Source organism: Pleurodeles waltl, chromosome 10, assembly GCF_031143425.1.
Source record: "Pleurodeles waltl isolate 20211129_DDA chromosome 10, aPleWal1.hap1.20221129, whole genome shotgun sequence".
Taxonomy (NCBI): domain Eukaryota; kingdom Metazoa; phylum Chordata; class Amphibia; order Caudata; family Salamandridae; genus Pleurodeles; species Pleurodeles waltl.
In genome coordinates, this window is record NC_090449.1 from 1,045,138,839 (window position 1) to 1,045,153,499 (window position 14,661).

The 14,661-nt window shown below is 48.2% G+C and overlaps 1 protein-coding gene across 1 annotated transcript; it reads left to right on the forward strand.

The window, feature by feature from the left end:
- On the forward strand, positions 1-12,549 carry LOC138262476 (uncharacterized). Its single transcript, XM_069212368.1, has 3 exons — positions 1-34; positions 4,967-5,044; positions 10,559-12,549. Exons 1-3 carry the CDS (start codon positions 1-3, stop codon positions 12,547-12,549), a joined length of 2,103 nt encoding a protein of 700 aa, XP_069068469.1.
- The last annotated feature ends 2,112 nt before the right edge of the window (positions 12,550-14,661 follow it).

The window sequence follows — 14,661 nt, forward strand, 5'->3', positions numbered from 1 at the left end:
ATGGCGCTACAGACAGCCATCATGTACGCCAAGGGTGAGTACAGAGCAGTAGAATTTTATATGAGTGGGGCAGTAGGCGCTACCGCAGTGACATGGCCAAAAGGCCTGTTCACACCACTGACTTTTATGAAACACAAAAAGGGGCTGCTGTCCCCACTGCGCTTGTGTCATTCACCTCCTGGCAAGGAAGGTAGCCCTCTGCCACCATCAGGGTAGTGCTCGGTGCACCCCTCTCAGTCTAACAAGACCGCATTACCATGAGACAGGTCTAGGTCAAGATTCACTCGCATGATCCATGTTCGCCCATGACCAGCAATCAGTACCGGAGTCCGAATATCATTGTAGCGGGGGCACTCGGAGCAGGGGTGCAAGCCTGTCACCATGCAAGGGACGTTTGTTTTCTAACAGAAGTATATAAGGGGTAAAAAGAACTTAATGAATCTCGTAAAAATATTAAAAATAGTATCTGCAGCTAATTATCTATGTAATGCAAGATTTATTAGTGATTCTTTGGTGAATGGAACTTTTTAATCTGTTACTTTTACCATGATATTTTTTAACCAAATAAATCATTATGTACCTTTTTTTTCTATTCCAGGATTAATTTGCCCTTTTCAAAAGAGGAGAGAAACAATTGAAAACACATGAAGTGGCACTTTAATATTAGATTTATCCCGCTCTGTGTTGTAATGTTATATATCTGTTTGATGAGCCGACAGCCTACGGTTGAGGGGTGGGCACTACAAACAAGGGTGAAGCCTAGCTCCAGCTGGATGTCTGGCCCCTCCCTTGCCCACTGGGCACCGACAAGCCAATATAGAACACAGCCGAGCATATCGGGGATCTGCCTTTTAAAAACAAAAAAATAATAAAAGATAAAAGAATTACCCCTGAGTGCACTAAATCTACAAAGCAGCTTTTCTGCTGTGTGTGCCTGCAGCCCAGCTGTGCTGCAATCCACCCATGCCTCAGTGGAAAGTCAAAATCCTCTTTATTAAAAAATCAGTGTAAGCACTCTGATTCAGGTGTTGACTCTCACCCTTTTTTACTGTTTCTCAGGAGAAGGCAGTGACATTACCATACAAACAGTCTCCTCCTTTCCTATGCTTCATTTTCTACTCAAGAAAGGCATAATTAATATATATACATATATATATATATATATATATATAAAACTCAGACTCAAATAATTGGTACTTGCATTTATTTAGCATAATCTTTCAAAGTAGGCCCTGAAATTATTAAACACAAAGTAATGCCCTTTGGTGGTACAGGGGAGAGAGAAGGAAAATTGTACCCAGTGTCTGAACTGCACAATGTGTAACTGAGAAACCTGTGTGATCTTAAGCAAATCAGTTTACATTGCTGAGCATGAAATCTGGAGATCAGCTTGAAGAAATGTAGTTCTACTTGTGAGTATATAAAAACATCACTTAAGTGTGGTTTAATAGACAATAAAGTTGCCCATAGTATAAAAACAATACTGGTCACATACATAGTGCACATGACAAACTATCACCCCTTGGTTCACTCATGCCATTGTTGTGAGAACCCTGGAGATGGGGAAAAGCTCATGTTTCAAGAATATGCATTTTAACCAATGGCAATGGAATGGTATAATGTGATACACTGAAGGGAAACGCGGGTTGGAGAAATGACCTATTCATAACCTGAGAGAGTATCATACTTTTGCAGTTTCATGCGCATTAATCTGTTGTTGGCTCGGCTTGTGCTTTGGCTCTGAGAGCTAAGTTAGACCCCTGGCTGAGCTCCGGCTCGCCTCTTCCCATGAATCCTCAAGTTTGCCCACTTCTATGAAGCTTGTTCAAGTGACACAAAGAGGTGAGTTTAAGGATGTGTCTAAATGTCAGAAGATACCTACTGGGTTCATGGAGAGTGGATAGAAATTCGAGGGCTGGGCCACCACAAATGAGAAAGCCTGGCCACCACAATGCCATTTAAAAAACACTTGGCAATACTAAGAACAAGCAGGTACTGGGCAATCGCAGACTCCTTCCCAGTGGATGGGCTGTGAAGATTGGGCCTTTTTTGCGCACCACCTGTGTCACACACAGTGGCTTAACCTTCACATATTCCCAGGGCTTCATTTGAGCCGGTGGTTGCAAGAGGGGCGCACTGGCTCTCACTTTTGGGACTGGCACTTATTTTTTCTTATCAGACTTTCACCTGGAGCAAGAGAGTGAGAAACACAAAAGAGAGAAAGTGAGAGGAAGAAAAAGATGGAAAACAGTGACAAAGGGAAAGCAGAGATGGAAAGGTACCTTCAAGAGTGATATAAAGTGGGAGGGAGTGTCTGGTGGTGGCTGAAAGGGGCAGGAGGTGGAATCAAGACAATGCAGCCTTGATGTTCAGTACCTTTGGCATTCCTAGCGTTGTCCATGGGTTTTTGAGCATACTTCGGGGCCAAGCACTTTTTTTTGTTTTTTTTTACAAATTAATCATGCGGGCCTTCCTCACCTAGCAGTCTGTGCAAACACCAAGCAGCATGAAATGGGTGAGTCCGTCACTTCAAAAGCACCAGGGCTTGTGCTGCGGTGTTCTCTAGTTGCTATAAGTTACTCACCAATGCCCCCGTTCAGTAACGCATACATGGGCTCTCCCGCGATGCACACAATAGTACGCAGGTCTTTATAATAGTAAGTAATTAGACTCTGTGGCATATATATTGCGACGTTGTTGCATCACTTTTTGTGACGCAACGGTGGTGCAAACCTTGAACTCATATATAGGGCCAAGCAAAGCCACTTTGCGTGGCTTTTCATGCCCTCATAGATAAGGCAGCGCAAATTACTGTGTTGCTTTACTCTGCACAAGGGAGGAGTTTCATGGGTGTTGCAGCGGGTGTTCTCAGGCAACACCCATGGATTTTGATGCATCCCCAGATTTACAAGAGCTTGTAAATTTGGGGATGCGTCAAACCCTTACGTCTCCTCTGCGGAGGCGTAACAAGGAGAAATATCTTTATTTCTGCTTGTTTTTTCCTCGTTTTATGTGTGCCACATTCTGCAGCACACATGGAGAGCGGAAAGAGCCTCCCAGGATTGTTTTTTGTGCAGGAAGGCTCCCCTTCCTGCACAAAAACAATCATACCTACAACACTATGTGCAAGGGTGCCTGTGTTGGCCCCAGCGCAGGTGGAAAAGCAGGAATGCGCCAAGTTCCCTTTCCCTTTGGCGCAGGACAGCGCAGCAAGGCGACGGTGCGCTGCCCTGCCTCAAGAGCCCATAACCTACTCAAGTTTCTAAGTTGTGACAGAACCCGCAAGAAACATTAGCAGATTCGGACTGAAGTTCACAAGTACCTACGTGCGCACTCTTAAACAAGCGCAGTCCTGATAATACCAGGCCCCTTATGCTTGGATAGCATGCTTGGATAGGGTGCATGGATAGGATGCCTGGATAGGGTGCTTGGATAGGGTGCATGGAGAGATTGCCTGGAGAGGGTGCCTGGATAGGGTGTCTGGATAGGGTGCCTGGGTAGGGTGCCTTGATAAGATGCCTGGATAGGGTGCTTGGATAGGGTGCCTGGATAGGGTGCTTGGAGAGATTGCCTGGAGAGGGTGCTTGGATAGGGTGCCTGGATAAGATGCTTGGATAGGATGCCTGGATAGGGTGCTTGGATAGGGTGCCTGGATAAGATGCTTGGATAGGATGCCTGGATAGGGTGCTTGGATAGGATGCCTGGATAGGATGCCTGGATAGGCTGCCTGGATAGGCTGCTTGGATAGGGTGCCTGGAGCGGGTGCCTGGATAGGATAATTGGATAGGGTACCTGGATAGGGTACCTAGATAGAATGCCTGGATAGGATGCTTGGATAGAATGCCTGGATAGGGTGACTGGATTAGGTGCCTGGATCGAATGCCTGGATAGGGTGCTTGGATAGCATGTCTGGCTAGGGTGCTTGGATAGCATGTTTGGATAGGGTGCTTGGATAGGGTGTCTGGATAGAATGCCTGGATATGGTTCTTGGATAGAATGCCTGGATAGGATGACTGGATTAGGGGCCTGGATAGAATGTCTGGATAGGGTGCTTGGATAGGGTGTCTGGATAGAATACCTGGATAGGGTGCTTGGATAGGGTACCTGGATAGAATGCCTGGATAGGATGCTTAGATAGAATGCATGGATAGGGTGACTGGATTAGGTGCCTGGATAGAATGCCTGGATAGGGTGCTTGGATAGGATGCTTGGATAGAATGCCTGGATAGGGTGCTTGGATAGAATGCCTGGGTAGGGTGCTTGGATAGGAAGGGATTAAACGGAGAAACTTAGAGATCCTCTTAGTAGTTTGCAGACGCAAAAGTCCTCTTCTCACCACATTTGAAATGTTTGTCACATGTTCTAACACCGTCCCCACTGTGCTCACCTTCACAACAAGCTTTCTGGGTGAATATGTGAATCTCTTGCCTTCCATAACTAAGAAACCATTGGCACTGGCTCTTTACAAATAAATCCTTCACAGTTTTTTTTTGTTTTTGTAAAGTTCAGGCCACCATTGCCTCTTTCAGACATTTACACGATCCCCCGCTCCCTCCAAAAAATGTGGTGATGGTCGCCTTGATGCAAAAGTGAAGATTTTCACATAATTAATGGTTGTCTGGGCTAAATTGCCTTTGGGTGTAGAGTGACTGATTAGTTCATACCCTCATTCCTCTTAGGATGGGTTCGTTTTCCAACAGATCGTACCTGCCCCGCGGTCAATCAGTACATACTGTGGGGAAAGCGTGGGTCTCCGCCACGGGAGTTTATCACTCTTCTTAAAATAAGTCGGGCACAGTTTGCGTAACTGCCTCATCTTTAATCCCTAGAAAAATAGTCAATATTTGTTTTCCTTTCCCAATACCACGATGTGGGTCCTGATTGGTGGAATCGAAGAATATTACATAACAACTTGTTTTTTTGTGGCACGTGCTGATTATTTCTCTCTGTTGTGCTGTATTAACAGGTGATCCTGGGACCCAGCGCAATGGTATTCAGCGTATCGGTTTTAGACTGGTGAAGGTCCGAGTTGGCCCCGTCTGCGGTCAGAGTTTGGAACTTCAAACTCCAGGTCACACACCGATATCAGCAGCGAGCGATTAACTCGCCGTTGCATTTTTAAAGCAGAGCAGCCATTCTAACCCGTTGCAAGGGAGGAAACAAAAAGAGCGCAGAACTGAAAAGACGGCAGTGGTGGGGAAGGGGGGAGAGGCGCTCTTGGACGGGGCAGCAGGGTGGGGGGCGTGGGGGTGTGTGCCGGTGGTAATACAAGAGGCCTGAGAGTCTCGGGTGTCTTCCTTTCTTCCACCGGGGATCCTGCCTGAGAATGCAATGTGATCCGTCTTGTTTGAGAAGGGAAAGCGCTGTTGCACCGCGACCACCGCTAGGTAAACTAGAGAGATAGGGGCGTATTTACAATTTTTTTGGCGCAGGGCTTCTTGCTTCAGGGTCCTCGAAAGAAAAGGGCAGGAACGCGCTGTATCTATTAGATACGGCGCATTCCTGTCCTTTCCCTCTGCCCTGGCGCACAACGCAGGCATCCTTGCACCAGGGTGCAAGCGTTGTAGGAATGATGGTTGGGCGCAGGAAGGGATGATTGCTAGTGCGCAGGAAGGGATGCCTTCCTGCACAAAAACTTTCAGGGGAGGCGTTTTCCTACTTCTATGTGTGATGCAGAATGCAGCACACATAGAAGCAAAAAAAGCAGAAATAAATCTATTTTTCGTCGTTACACCTCCTCTGGGGAAGGCGTAGGCCTTGACGCATTCCCAGGTTTGCAAACCCCTGTAAATATAGGGCAGCGTCAAAATCCAGGGTGTTGCGTGGGAAAACCCACCGCATCACCCATGGAATGCTTCTTTGACCCAGAGTAAGGCAACGCAGCGACTTGCCCTGCGTTGCCTTACTCCATATCTACAAGGGCATGAAAGGCACGCAGAGTGGCTGTGTGTGTGTGGCTGTGTAAATATGGACCTGCAGCCTGCGCTGCTGGTGCGTCAAAAAAAGTGTTGCACCAGTGGTTCAAGCTGCTTGTAAATGTGCCCCTTAGTGTCCAGCGTGCCTGAATAACATCTGTATGCGAGCACTTGTGCGGATGCGTGTGGGTGCTTGTGCTTACGTGCACCTGTTTGTTTATTCGTAGATGTATGTGCGCTTGTGTGTTGACATGCACCTGTGCTAGTGTGTTCGTGGGTGTGCCTGTGCACCCATGTGCATGCATGCTTGTGTGTTCACGTGCACCAATGCTTGTTTGTAGAGGTGGGTGAGCCACTGAATGCTCGAGCCAGAAGCTTGGCTCTGCTCGAGGTCCCCATATTCCGGACTCGGCTCGTGCACTGGCTGTTAGAGCCAGAGGCTATCCTCGGCTCTGCCTAAACTCAGCCCTCCCTGTTAATTCACCAGCTTTATTTTATGACTAAGCGTAAATATTGAAAAACACACAAAACAAAAATGAAGGGGCATATTTATGTAGATGTGGCGCAGTGTCTACGCACAACCAGGGGGAACCCTATAACCCTAACCTGCCCAGGGTAAATACAACATGAAAAAGGGGAAAGATGACAGGTAGGGACAAATTTAGTCCTAAGTTGTAAGAACAGTCCTTAATTCTGTTCCTTCTGGGTTTATTTCTTTTTCATATTTATTTCAAAAGAAATTTTTTAATATAGCAAAAAGGATCTATGGTAATCTAATACAAGACTTAATACACATCACATAGATAAGTATAAACAAAATGTTACTTACAATACACACAAAATAAACTACATATAAGATTTAACAGTATAAAAACCCATCCTGAGATGGTGCCCTACGTATTTGGAACGTGGTCACTATTGTGTAACTCCGCATGTGATCCACTGCTATTTGCTAAGGCACTGGGCTTTTCGTGCACTCAACTATCAACGTGTTGTGTATTTCTTTCACACAAGCGTGATATCGTGCATCTCAAATCTTTACAATATAGTCCATTATTTAACAAGCCCAATCCACTTGCAATACAAAGAAGTCAACGCGTTTCGGCCTACTGATTTATGGCCTCATCAGGACTGGAGAAGGGCAATCGTAGTTCTTGGACTCCTTCGAGGCATCGTTCAACAGATTGGACACAACTCTGGCAGGTCATCTGCACTGCAAACTCCAGTTGTTTTCTGGGTTCCTCCATTTAGGGGATCAGGCGGTCGCGTTAAAGACTGAACTCCGTTGACCGTGTCAACGCATCTGATATACGTCTACTTTCCTGTAAACACGACAAGCATGATATAAACCTTTGGCACGCAAATAGCTTTCCATGTGGCGCAGTGCAGCAGGTCACTTTGCTGCCTCCATCACAGGTAAAGGACAGGAATACGTCATATTTAAGGCAATATGATGCATTCCTGCCTTTTCCCCTGCCCTGGCGCCCTCTTGTCTGCCTACTGCCAAAGCAGGCACCCATCCACCATGTTGCAAGGGTGCCTGTGCTGCAAGCAGGATTGTTTTTGTGCAGGAAGGGGCACCTTCCCGCATAAAACCAATCCCCTGAGGCGTTTTCCTCTTTCTATCGGAGCTGCAAAATGCAGCACCCATAGAAAGTGGAAAATCCTCATTACGCCTCACGTGGGGATGCATAGATTTTCAGTTTATTCCCAGGTCTACCACTTCTGGTAAATCAGGGATTGCTTCACAATCCATGGGTCTTGCATGGTAACACCTATGCAACACCCACGGAAACGCTTCCCTGGCACAAAATAATGTAACACTGCAATCTGCACTGTGTTGCAATACTCCGGATTTATGAAGCCACTCAGGGCCTTGCAAGGTGGCCTTGCGTGGCTTCATAAATCTAATTTTTCACTTGCCTGGGATACTTTCTGTGCTCAGCTGCTGTCACTACCCTCATGACTCCTGTGCTTAAGGGTAGAGCAAGGGAAGGGTCAATGGGCCGGGAGCTAGCCAGAGGTAGCAGCTATCTCCTTCTGCTACCCTTAATTCACATCCATGGAGGAGCACACTATAGTTTGTGGAATCTTAGGAGCGGTTATGTTGCCGCCCATGGTCCAGGAGATGGATCATCTCTTGAAGTGACAAGAGATGTTGGAGGACTCCAGGCCCGCTATCTCACACACCGTGTTGCCACGTGATACATGGGGCCTGATTTAGATCTCAGCAGGTGGATTGCTCCGTCACAAACGTGACGGTTATCTCGCCCGCCGTATTATAATTTCCATAGGATATATTGGAATCGTAATACGGCGGACGGGATGTCCATCACATATGTGGCAGAGTAACCTACTCTGCCAAAGTCTAAATCAAGCCCATGGTTTCCGGCCTCATCACAAGGCCACGCGGTGTTGAGGCACAATCACTTAGTGAGATGGAAACCCTTGCATGGATGGGGTTTACAACTTAGGTGAAAATGGCCTACCCTGGTGGGCTCCAATTAAACCTCCCAAGAACATGAGAGGAATCTCTAGGTGAGATCTTTCTTGCTGTGGTGGGAGGGTAGCTGTGGCTGTTCAGGCAGAGCAGGGACTCCAGGCTCCACTCCCCATGGTCCCACCCCTTCACCATGGCCATGACCCCTTCCACTTATACCCAGACAGGGTGAAAAGTATTCTTAGGCTGGTAAGCCTGGGACTTTATTAAAGCAAAGCTCTCCAGCCTGGAATCCCAAGTGTTGATGGGAATTTGGAGACCTTCAAGCATCTGGGCAGGCTGGAGAGGAAGGTATGTCAACATGACCGGTCCAGCGGTGACCCTTCCTGGAAGGAATGAGGTTGGGGACTGCAAGGAAGGTGTTGGAGAATCCCAGTGACATGTGACAAAGGCCAGTCTGCCCTTCCTGTCCTTGGAACACGTTGGGTCCAAGTGTAAAACACACACTCCAGGGAAGTCTGGCCACAGAATGACCTGCCACTGGGCCTTCACCAAGAGCTCAGCCAGGAGCTGAATATTTCGCCAGACCTGTGCGAATTTCGCACTTAGCAAAACTTTGAAATGATTGCAAAATATTCATAACACCACCACCTCCAGGAAAAACGTCTTGCAAAAACACATTTTTGCAGATATAATTTACTGCAAAAGGTTTTGTGAGAAAATCCACCTGCATTAATGAGTTACCCTTGCTGCTGACATCTGTTGTGATCTGCAGGCCACACGTTTGAATCCCAGCAAGGCCAACTCAGCCTTTCGTACTTCCGAGGGTGGTAAATTGAGTAATATTAAAGTTAGTACCAGAATGACTTTGGCTCTACTGCTGAAGAATGGCATTTAGTGCTATTTAAGAAAAACTACTTGTTACAACTACTAAATGTGGGTTTCTGGGGGGACTTTTTCCTGTTATTGAATTTATTCCCAGAACGTTTTTTTTTCTTCTGAACTTGGAACTCTCTCAAAGTTGGCAAAGTTTTGAAAACTCCTCAAAAAGATAGGGGAGGAACAGCTTTGTCTACATACACCCGTGGTCCACTCAATACTCTTATGGATGTCACGTGGTCTGCATTGTCCTTTTAAGAAGTAAGAGAGCAAAAAGAAGTTGCAAGAACAGAAGATGTATGAACAGAAGATGGATGGACGGATGGATGATCGAGTGGATGGATGGATAATCAGGTGGATGAATGAATAGATAGATAATCAAATGGATGGCTGGGGAGATGGATTGATGGATGGATGATCGCATGGATGGATGGATAATCAGGTGGATGGATGACTAGATGGATAATCCAATGAATGGATGTATGGGGAGATGGATGGGTGTATGAATAATCAGATAGATAGATGGACGGACGTACATACAGATACTGAGGTATATTGCACAGCGAGCAGGATAGATAAAGGAAGAATGGGCGGAGAGTTGAAGAGACCACAAGACGTGCGGTTTCACGGGCCTATAGGTTGACTTAGGAACTGACAGACAGTAGATCGATTGACTGAGCGTGACTGATAGATGCAGGGACTGACAGATGTACTTGGGAGCCTGCAAAGAAACACACTGGAAGATTGAGCACTTCAGACAAGCGGCTAGAAATAGCTGCAAGAGAGAGATAGACGGATGGATAGACAAAGGAAAGAGAGAGACAGGTGGACGGATAGACAGGCACAGAGGAGAGAGAGAGAGAGAGACAGACGGATGGATATACAAACAGAGGAGAGAGAGAGGATAGACAGGCACAGAGGAGAGAGAGAGACAGATGGATGGGTAGACAGGCGCAGAGAAGAGAGAGAGAGAGAGAGAGAGAGACGGATGGATAGACAGAGGAAAGAGAGACAGGTGGACGGTTAGACAAGCACAGGAGAGAGAGAGAAAGACGGATGGATAGACCGGCACAGAGGAGAGAGAGGGTCCTACTCGGGCACGTGCACATTGACTGAAGTGAGAAAAGGTACTTCAGAGTTTAATGTTACTATTAAAATGACGTCTACACGAAAAAGTGGTGTCTGAACTTTGCTACTGAAAGACACTGGGCCTCGCTGGCACTCTGCGGCCACACTGCAGGGGTGACCTCTCCGAGACTCTCCCCTGTCACACTTAATGCAGGGGTGACCTCTCTTGCACTCTCCACTGTCGCATGTATTGCAGATCTGACCTCTACGAGACACTCCACTGTTACACTTACTGCAGAGCTGACCTCTCTGAGACTCTCCACTGACACACTTACTGCAGAGCTGACATCTACGAGACACTCCACTGTCACACTTACTGCAGAGCTGACCTCTACGAGACACTCCACTGACACACTTACTGCAGAGCTCACCTCTCTGAGACTCTCAACTGTCACACTTACTGCAGAGCTGACCTCTACGAGACACTCCACTGTCACACTTACTGCAGAGCTGACCTCTACGAGACACTCCACTGTCACACTTACTGCAGAGCTGACCTCTCTGGGACTCTACACTGTCACACTTACTACAGAGCTGACCTCTCTGAGACTCTCAACTGTCACACTTACTGCAGAGCTGACCTCTCTCAGACTCTCCACTGTCACACTTACTGCAGAGCTGACCTCTCTGAGACACTTCACTGTCACACTTACTGCAGAGCTCACCTCTCTGAGACTCTCAACTGTCACACTTACTGCAGAGCTGACCTCTACGAGACACTCCACTGTCACACTTACTGCAGAGCTGACCTCTACGAGACACTCCACTGTCACACTTACTGCAGAGCTGACCTCTACGAGACACTCCACTGTCACACTTACTGCAGAGCTGACCTCTCTGAGACACTTCACTGTCACACTTACTGCAGAGCTGACCTCTACGAGACACTCCACTGTCACACTTACTGCAGAGCTGACCTCTACGAGACACTCCACTGTCACACTTACTGCAGAGCTGACCTCTCTGAGACTCTTCACTGTCACACTTAATGCAGAGCTGACCTCTCTGGGACTCTACACTGTCACACTTACTACAGAGCTGACCTCTCTGGGACCCTCCACTGTCACACTTACTGCAGAGCTGACCTCTCTGAGACTCTTCACTGACACACTTACTGCAGAGCTCACCTCTCTCAGACTCTCCACTATCACACTTACTGCAGAGCTGACCTCTACGAGACACTCCACTGTCACACTTACTGCAGAGCTGACCTCTACGAGACACTCCACTGTCACACTTACTGCAGAACTGACCTCTCTGAGACTCTTCACTGACACACTTACTGCAGAGCTCACCTCTCTCAGACTCTCCACTATCACACTTACTGCAGAGCTGACCTCTACAAGACACTCCACTGTCACACTTACTGCAGAGCTGACCTCTCTGAGACTCTCAACTGTCACACTTACTGCAGAGCTGACCTCTACGAGACACTCCACTGTCACACTTACTGCAGAGCTGACCTCTACGAGACACTCCACTGTCACACTTACTGCAGAGCTGACCTCTCTGAGACTCTTCACTGACACACTTACTGCAGAGCTCACCTCTCTGAGACTCTCAACTGTCACACTTACTGCAGAGCTGACCTCTCTCAGACTCTCCACTGTCACACTTACTGCAGAGCTGACCTCTACGAGACACTCCACTGTCACACTTACTGCAGAGCTGACCTCTACGAGACACTCCACTGTCACACTTACTGCAGAGCTGACCTCTCTGAGACTCTTCACTGACACACTTACTGCAGAGCTCACCTCTCTCAGACTCTCCACTATCACACTTACTGCAGAGCTGACCTCTACGAGACACTCCACTGTCACACTTACTGCAGAGCTGACCTCTCTGAGACTCTTCACTGACACACTTACTGCAGAGCTCACCTCTCTGAGACTCTCAACTGTCACACTTACTGCAGAGCTGACCTCTCTCAGACTCTCCACTGTCACACTTACTGCAGAGCTGACCTCTACGAGACACTCCACTGTCACACTTACTGCAGAGCTGACCTCTCTGAGACTCTTCACTGTCACACTTAATGCAGAGCTCACCTCTCTGGGACTCTACACTGTCACACTTACTACAGAGCCGACCTCTCTGGGACCCTCCACTGTCACACTTACTGCAGAGCTGACCTCTCTGAGACTCTTCACTGTCACACTTAATGCAGAGCGGACCTCCCTGTGACTCTCCACTCTCACACTTATGCAGAGTTGACCTCTCTGGGACTCTCCACACTCACACTTACTGCAGAGCTGACCTCTCTGGGCCTCTCCACGGTCACATCTACTGCAGAGCTGACCTCTCTGGCACACTCAGACTTAATGCAGAGGCAACCTCTTTGAGCCTCTCCACTGTCATACTTACTGCAGAGCTCACCTCTCTGGGACTATCCACTGTCACACGTACTGCAGAGCTGACCTCCCTGTAACTCTCCACTGCCACCTTTACTGCAGAGCTGACCTCTCTGGGACACTCCACGGTCACACTTACTGCAGAGCTGACCTCTTTCAGACTCCCCACTGTCACACTTAATGCAGAGTTGACCTCCCTCAGACCATCCACTGTCACACTCACTGCAGAGCTGACCTCTCCGAGACTCTCCACTGTCAATTACTGCAGAGCTTACCTCTCTGTGACTCTCCACTGTCAAGCTTACTGCAGAGCCGACCTCTCTGTGACTCTCCACTGTCACACTTAATGCAGAGCTGACCTCTCTGGGACTCTCCACTGTCACACTCACTGCAGAGTTGACCTCTTTCAGACTCTCCACTGTCACACTCGCTGCAGAGCTGACCTCTCTGGGGCTCTCCACTGTTGCGCTTACTGCAGAGCAGACCTTTCTGGGACTATCCACCGTCACACCAAATGCAGATCTGACCTCTTTCAGACTCTCCACTGTCATACTTACTGCAGAGCTGACCTCTCTCAGACTCTCAACTGTCACACTTAATGCAGAGCTGACCTCTCTGTGACTCCCCACTGTCACGCTTACTGCAGAGCAGACCTCTCTGGGACTCCCCACTGTCACGCTTACTGCAGATCTGAGCTCTCTGGGACTCTCCACTGTCACACCTCCTGCAAAGCTGACATCCCTGTGACTCCCCACTGTCACGCTTACTGCAGAGCAGACCTCTCTGGGACTCTCCACAATCACACTTACTGCAGATCTGAGCTCTCTGGAACTCTCCACTGTCACACTTACTGCAGAGCTGACCTCTGTGGGACTCTCCACTGTCACGCTTACTGCAGAGCAGACCTCTCTGAGACTCTCCACAATCACACTTATCGCAAAGCTGACCTCTCTGGAACTCTCCACTGTCACACTTACTGCAGAGCTCACTTCTCTGAGACTCTCAACTGTCACTCTTACTGCAGAGCTGACCTCTCTGGGAGTCTTCACGGTCACACTTACTGCAGAGCCGACATCTCTGGGAAATTCCAAGGTCACACTTAATGCAAAGTTGACCTCTCTGGGACTCTCCACTGCCACACTCACTGCAGAACTGACCTGACAGACTCTCCACTGTCACACTACAGAACTGACCTCCATGTGACACTCCACTTTCACCCTGACAGCGAGACAAGACCTCCCTTTGACTCTCCACTGTCACATTTACTGCAGACCTGACCTCTTTGGGACTTCCCATGGTCACGCTTACTATATAGGGGACCTCCCTGTGACTCTCCACAATCTCACTTACTGCAGTCCCATAGTCTCACTTACTGCAAAAGCTGACCTCTCTGAGACTCTCCACTGTCATACTCACTGCAGACCTGACCTCTCTGGGACTCTCCACTGTCATGTTTACTGCAGAGCTGACCTCTCTGGGACTCTCCACTGTCATGTTTACTGCAGAGCTGACCTCTCTGGGACTCTCCGCTGTCACACTTACTGCAGAGCTGACCTTCCAGTTACTCTCCACTATCATGTTACTGTAGACCTGACCTCTCTGGGACTCTCCACTGTCATGTTTACTGCAGAGCTGACCTCTCTGGGACTCTCCGCTGTCACACTTACTGCAGAGCTGACCTTCCAGTTACTCTCCACTATCATGTTACTGCAGACCTGACCTCTCTGGGACTTTCCACTGTCATGTTTACTGCAGAGCTGACCTCTCTGGGACTCTCCGCTGTCACACATACTGCAGAGCTGACCTCTCTGGGACTCTCCACTGCCACACTCACTGCAGAACTGACCTGACAGACTCTCCACTGTCACACTACAGAACTGACCTCACTGTGACACTCCACTTTCACCCTGACAGCAAGACAAGACCTCCCTTTGACTCTCCACTG

Bases quoted from the DNA above. Each gene is read 5' to 3' on its own strand.
- LOC138262476 (XM_069212368.1), top strand. From the start codon at position 1: ATGGCGCTACAGACAGCCATCATGTACGCCAAGG. The intron at 35-4,966 runs GTGAGTACAGAG...CTGTATTAACAG, and splicing joins AGCCATCATGTACGCCAAGG to GTGATCCTGGGACCCAGCGC. The intron at 5,045-10,558 runs GTCAGAGTTTGG...CATGTATTGCAG, and splicing joins CCGAGTTGGCCCCGTCTGCG to ATCTGACCTCTACGAGACAC.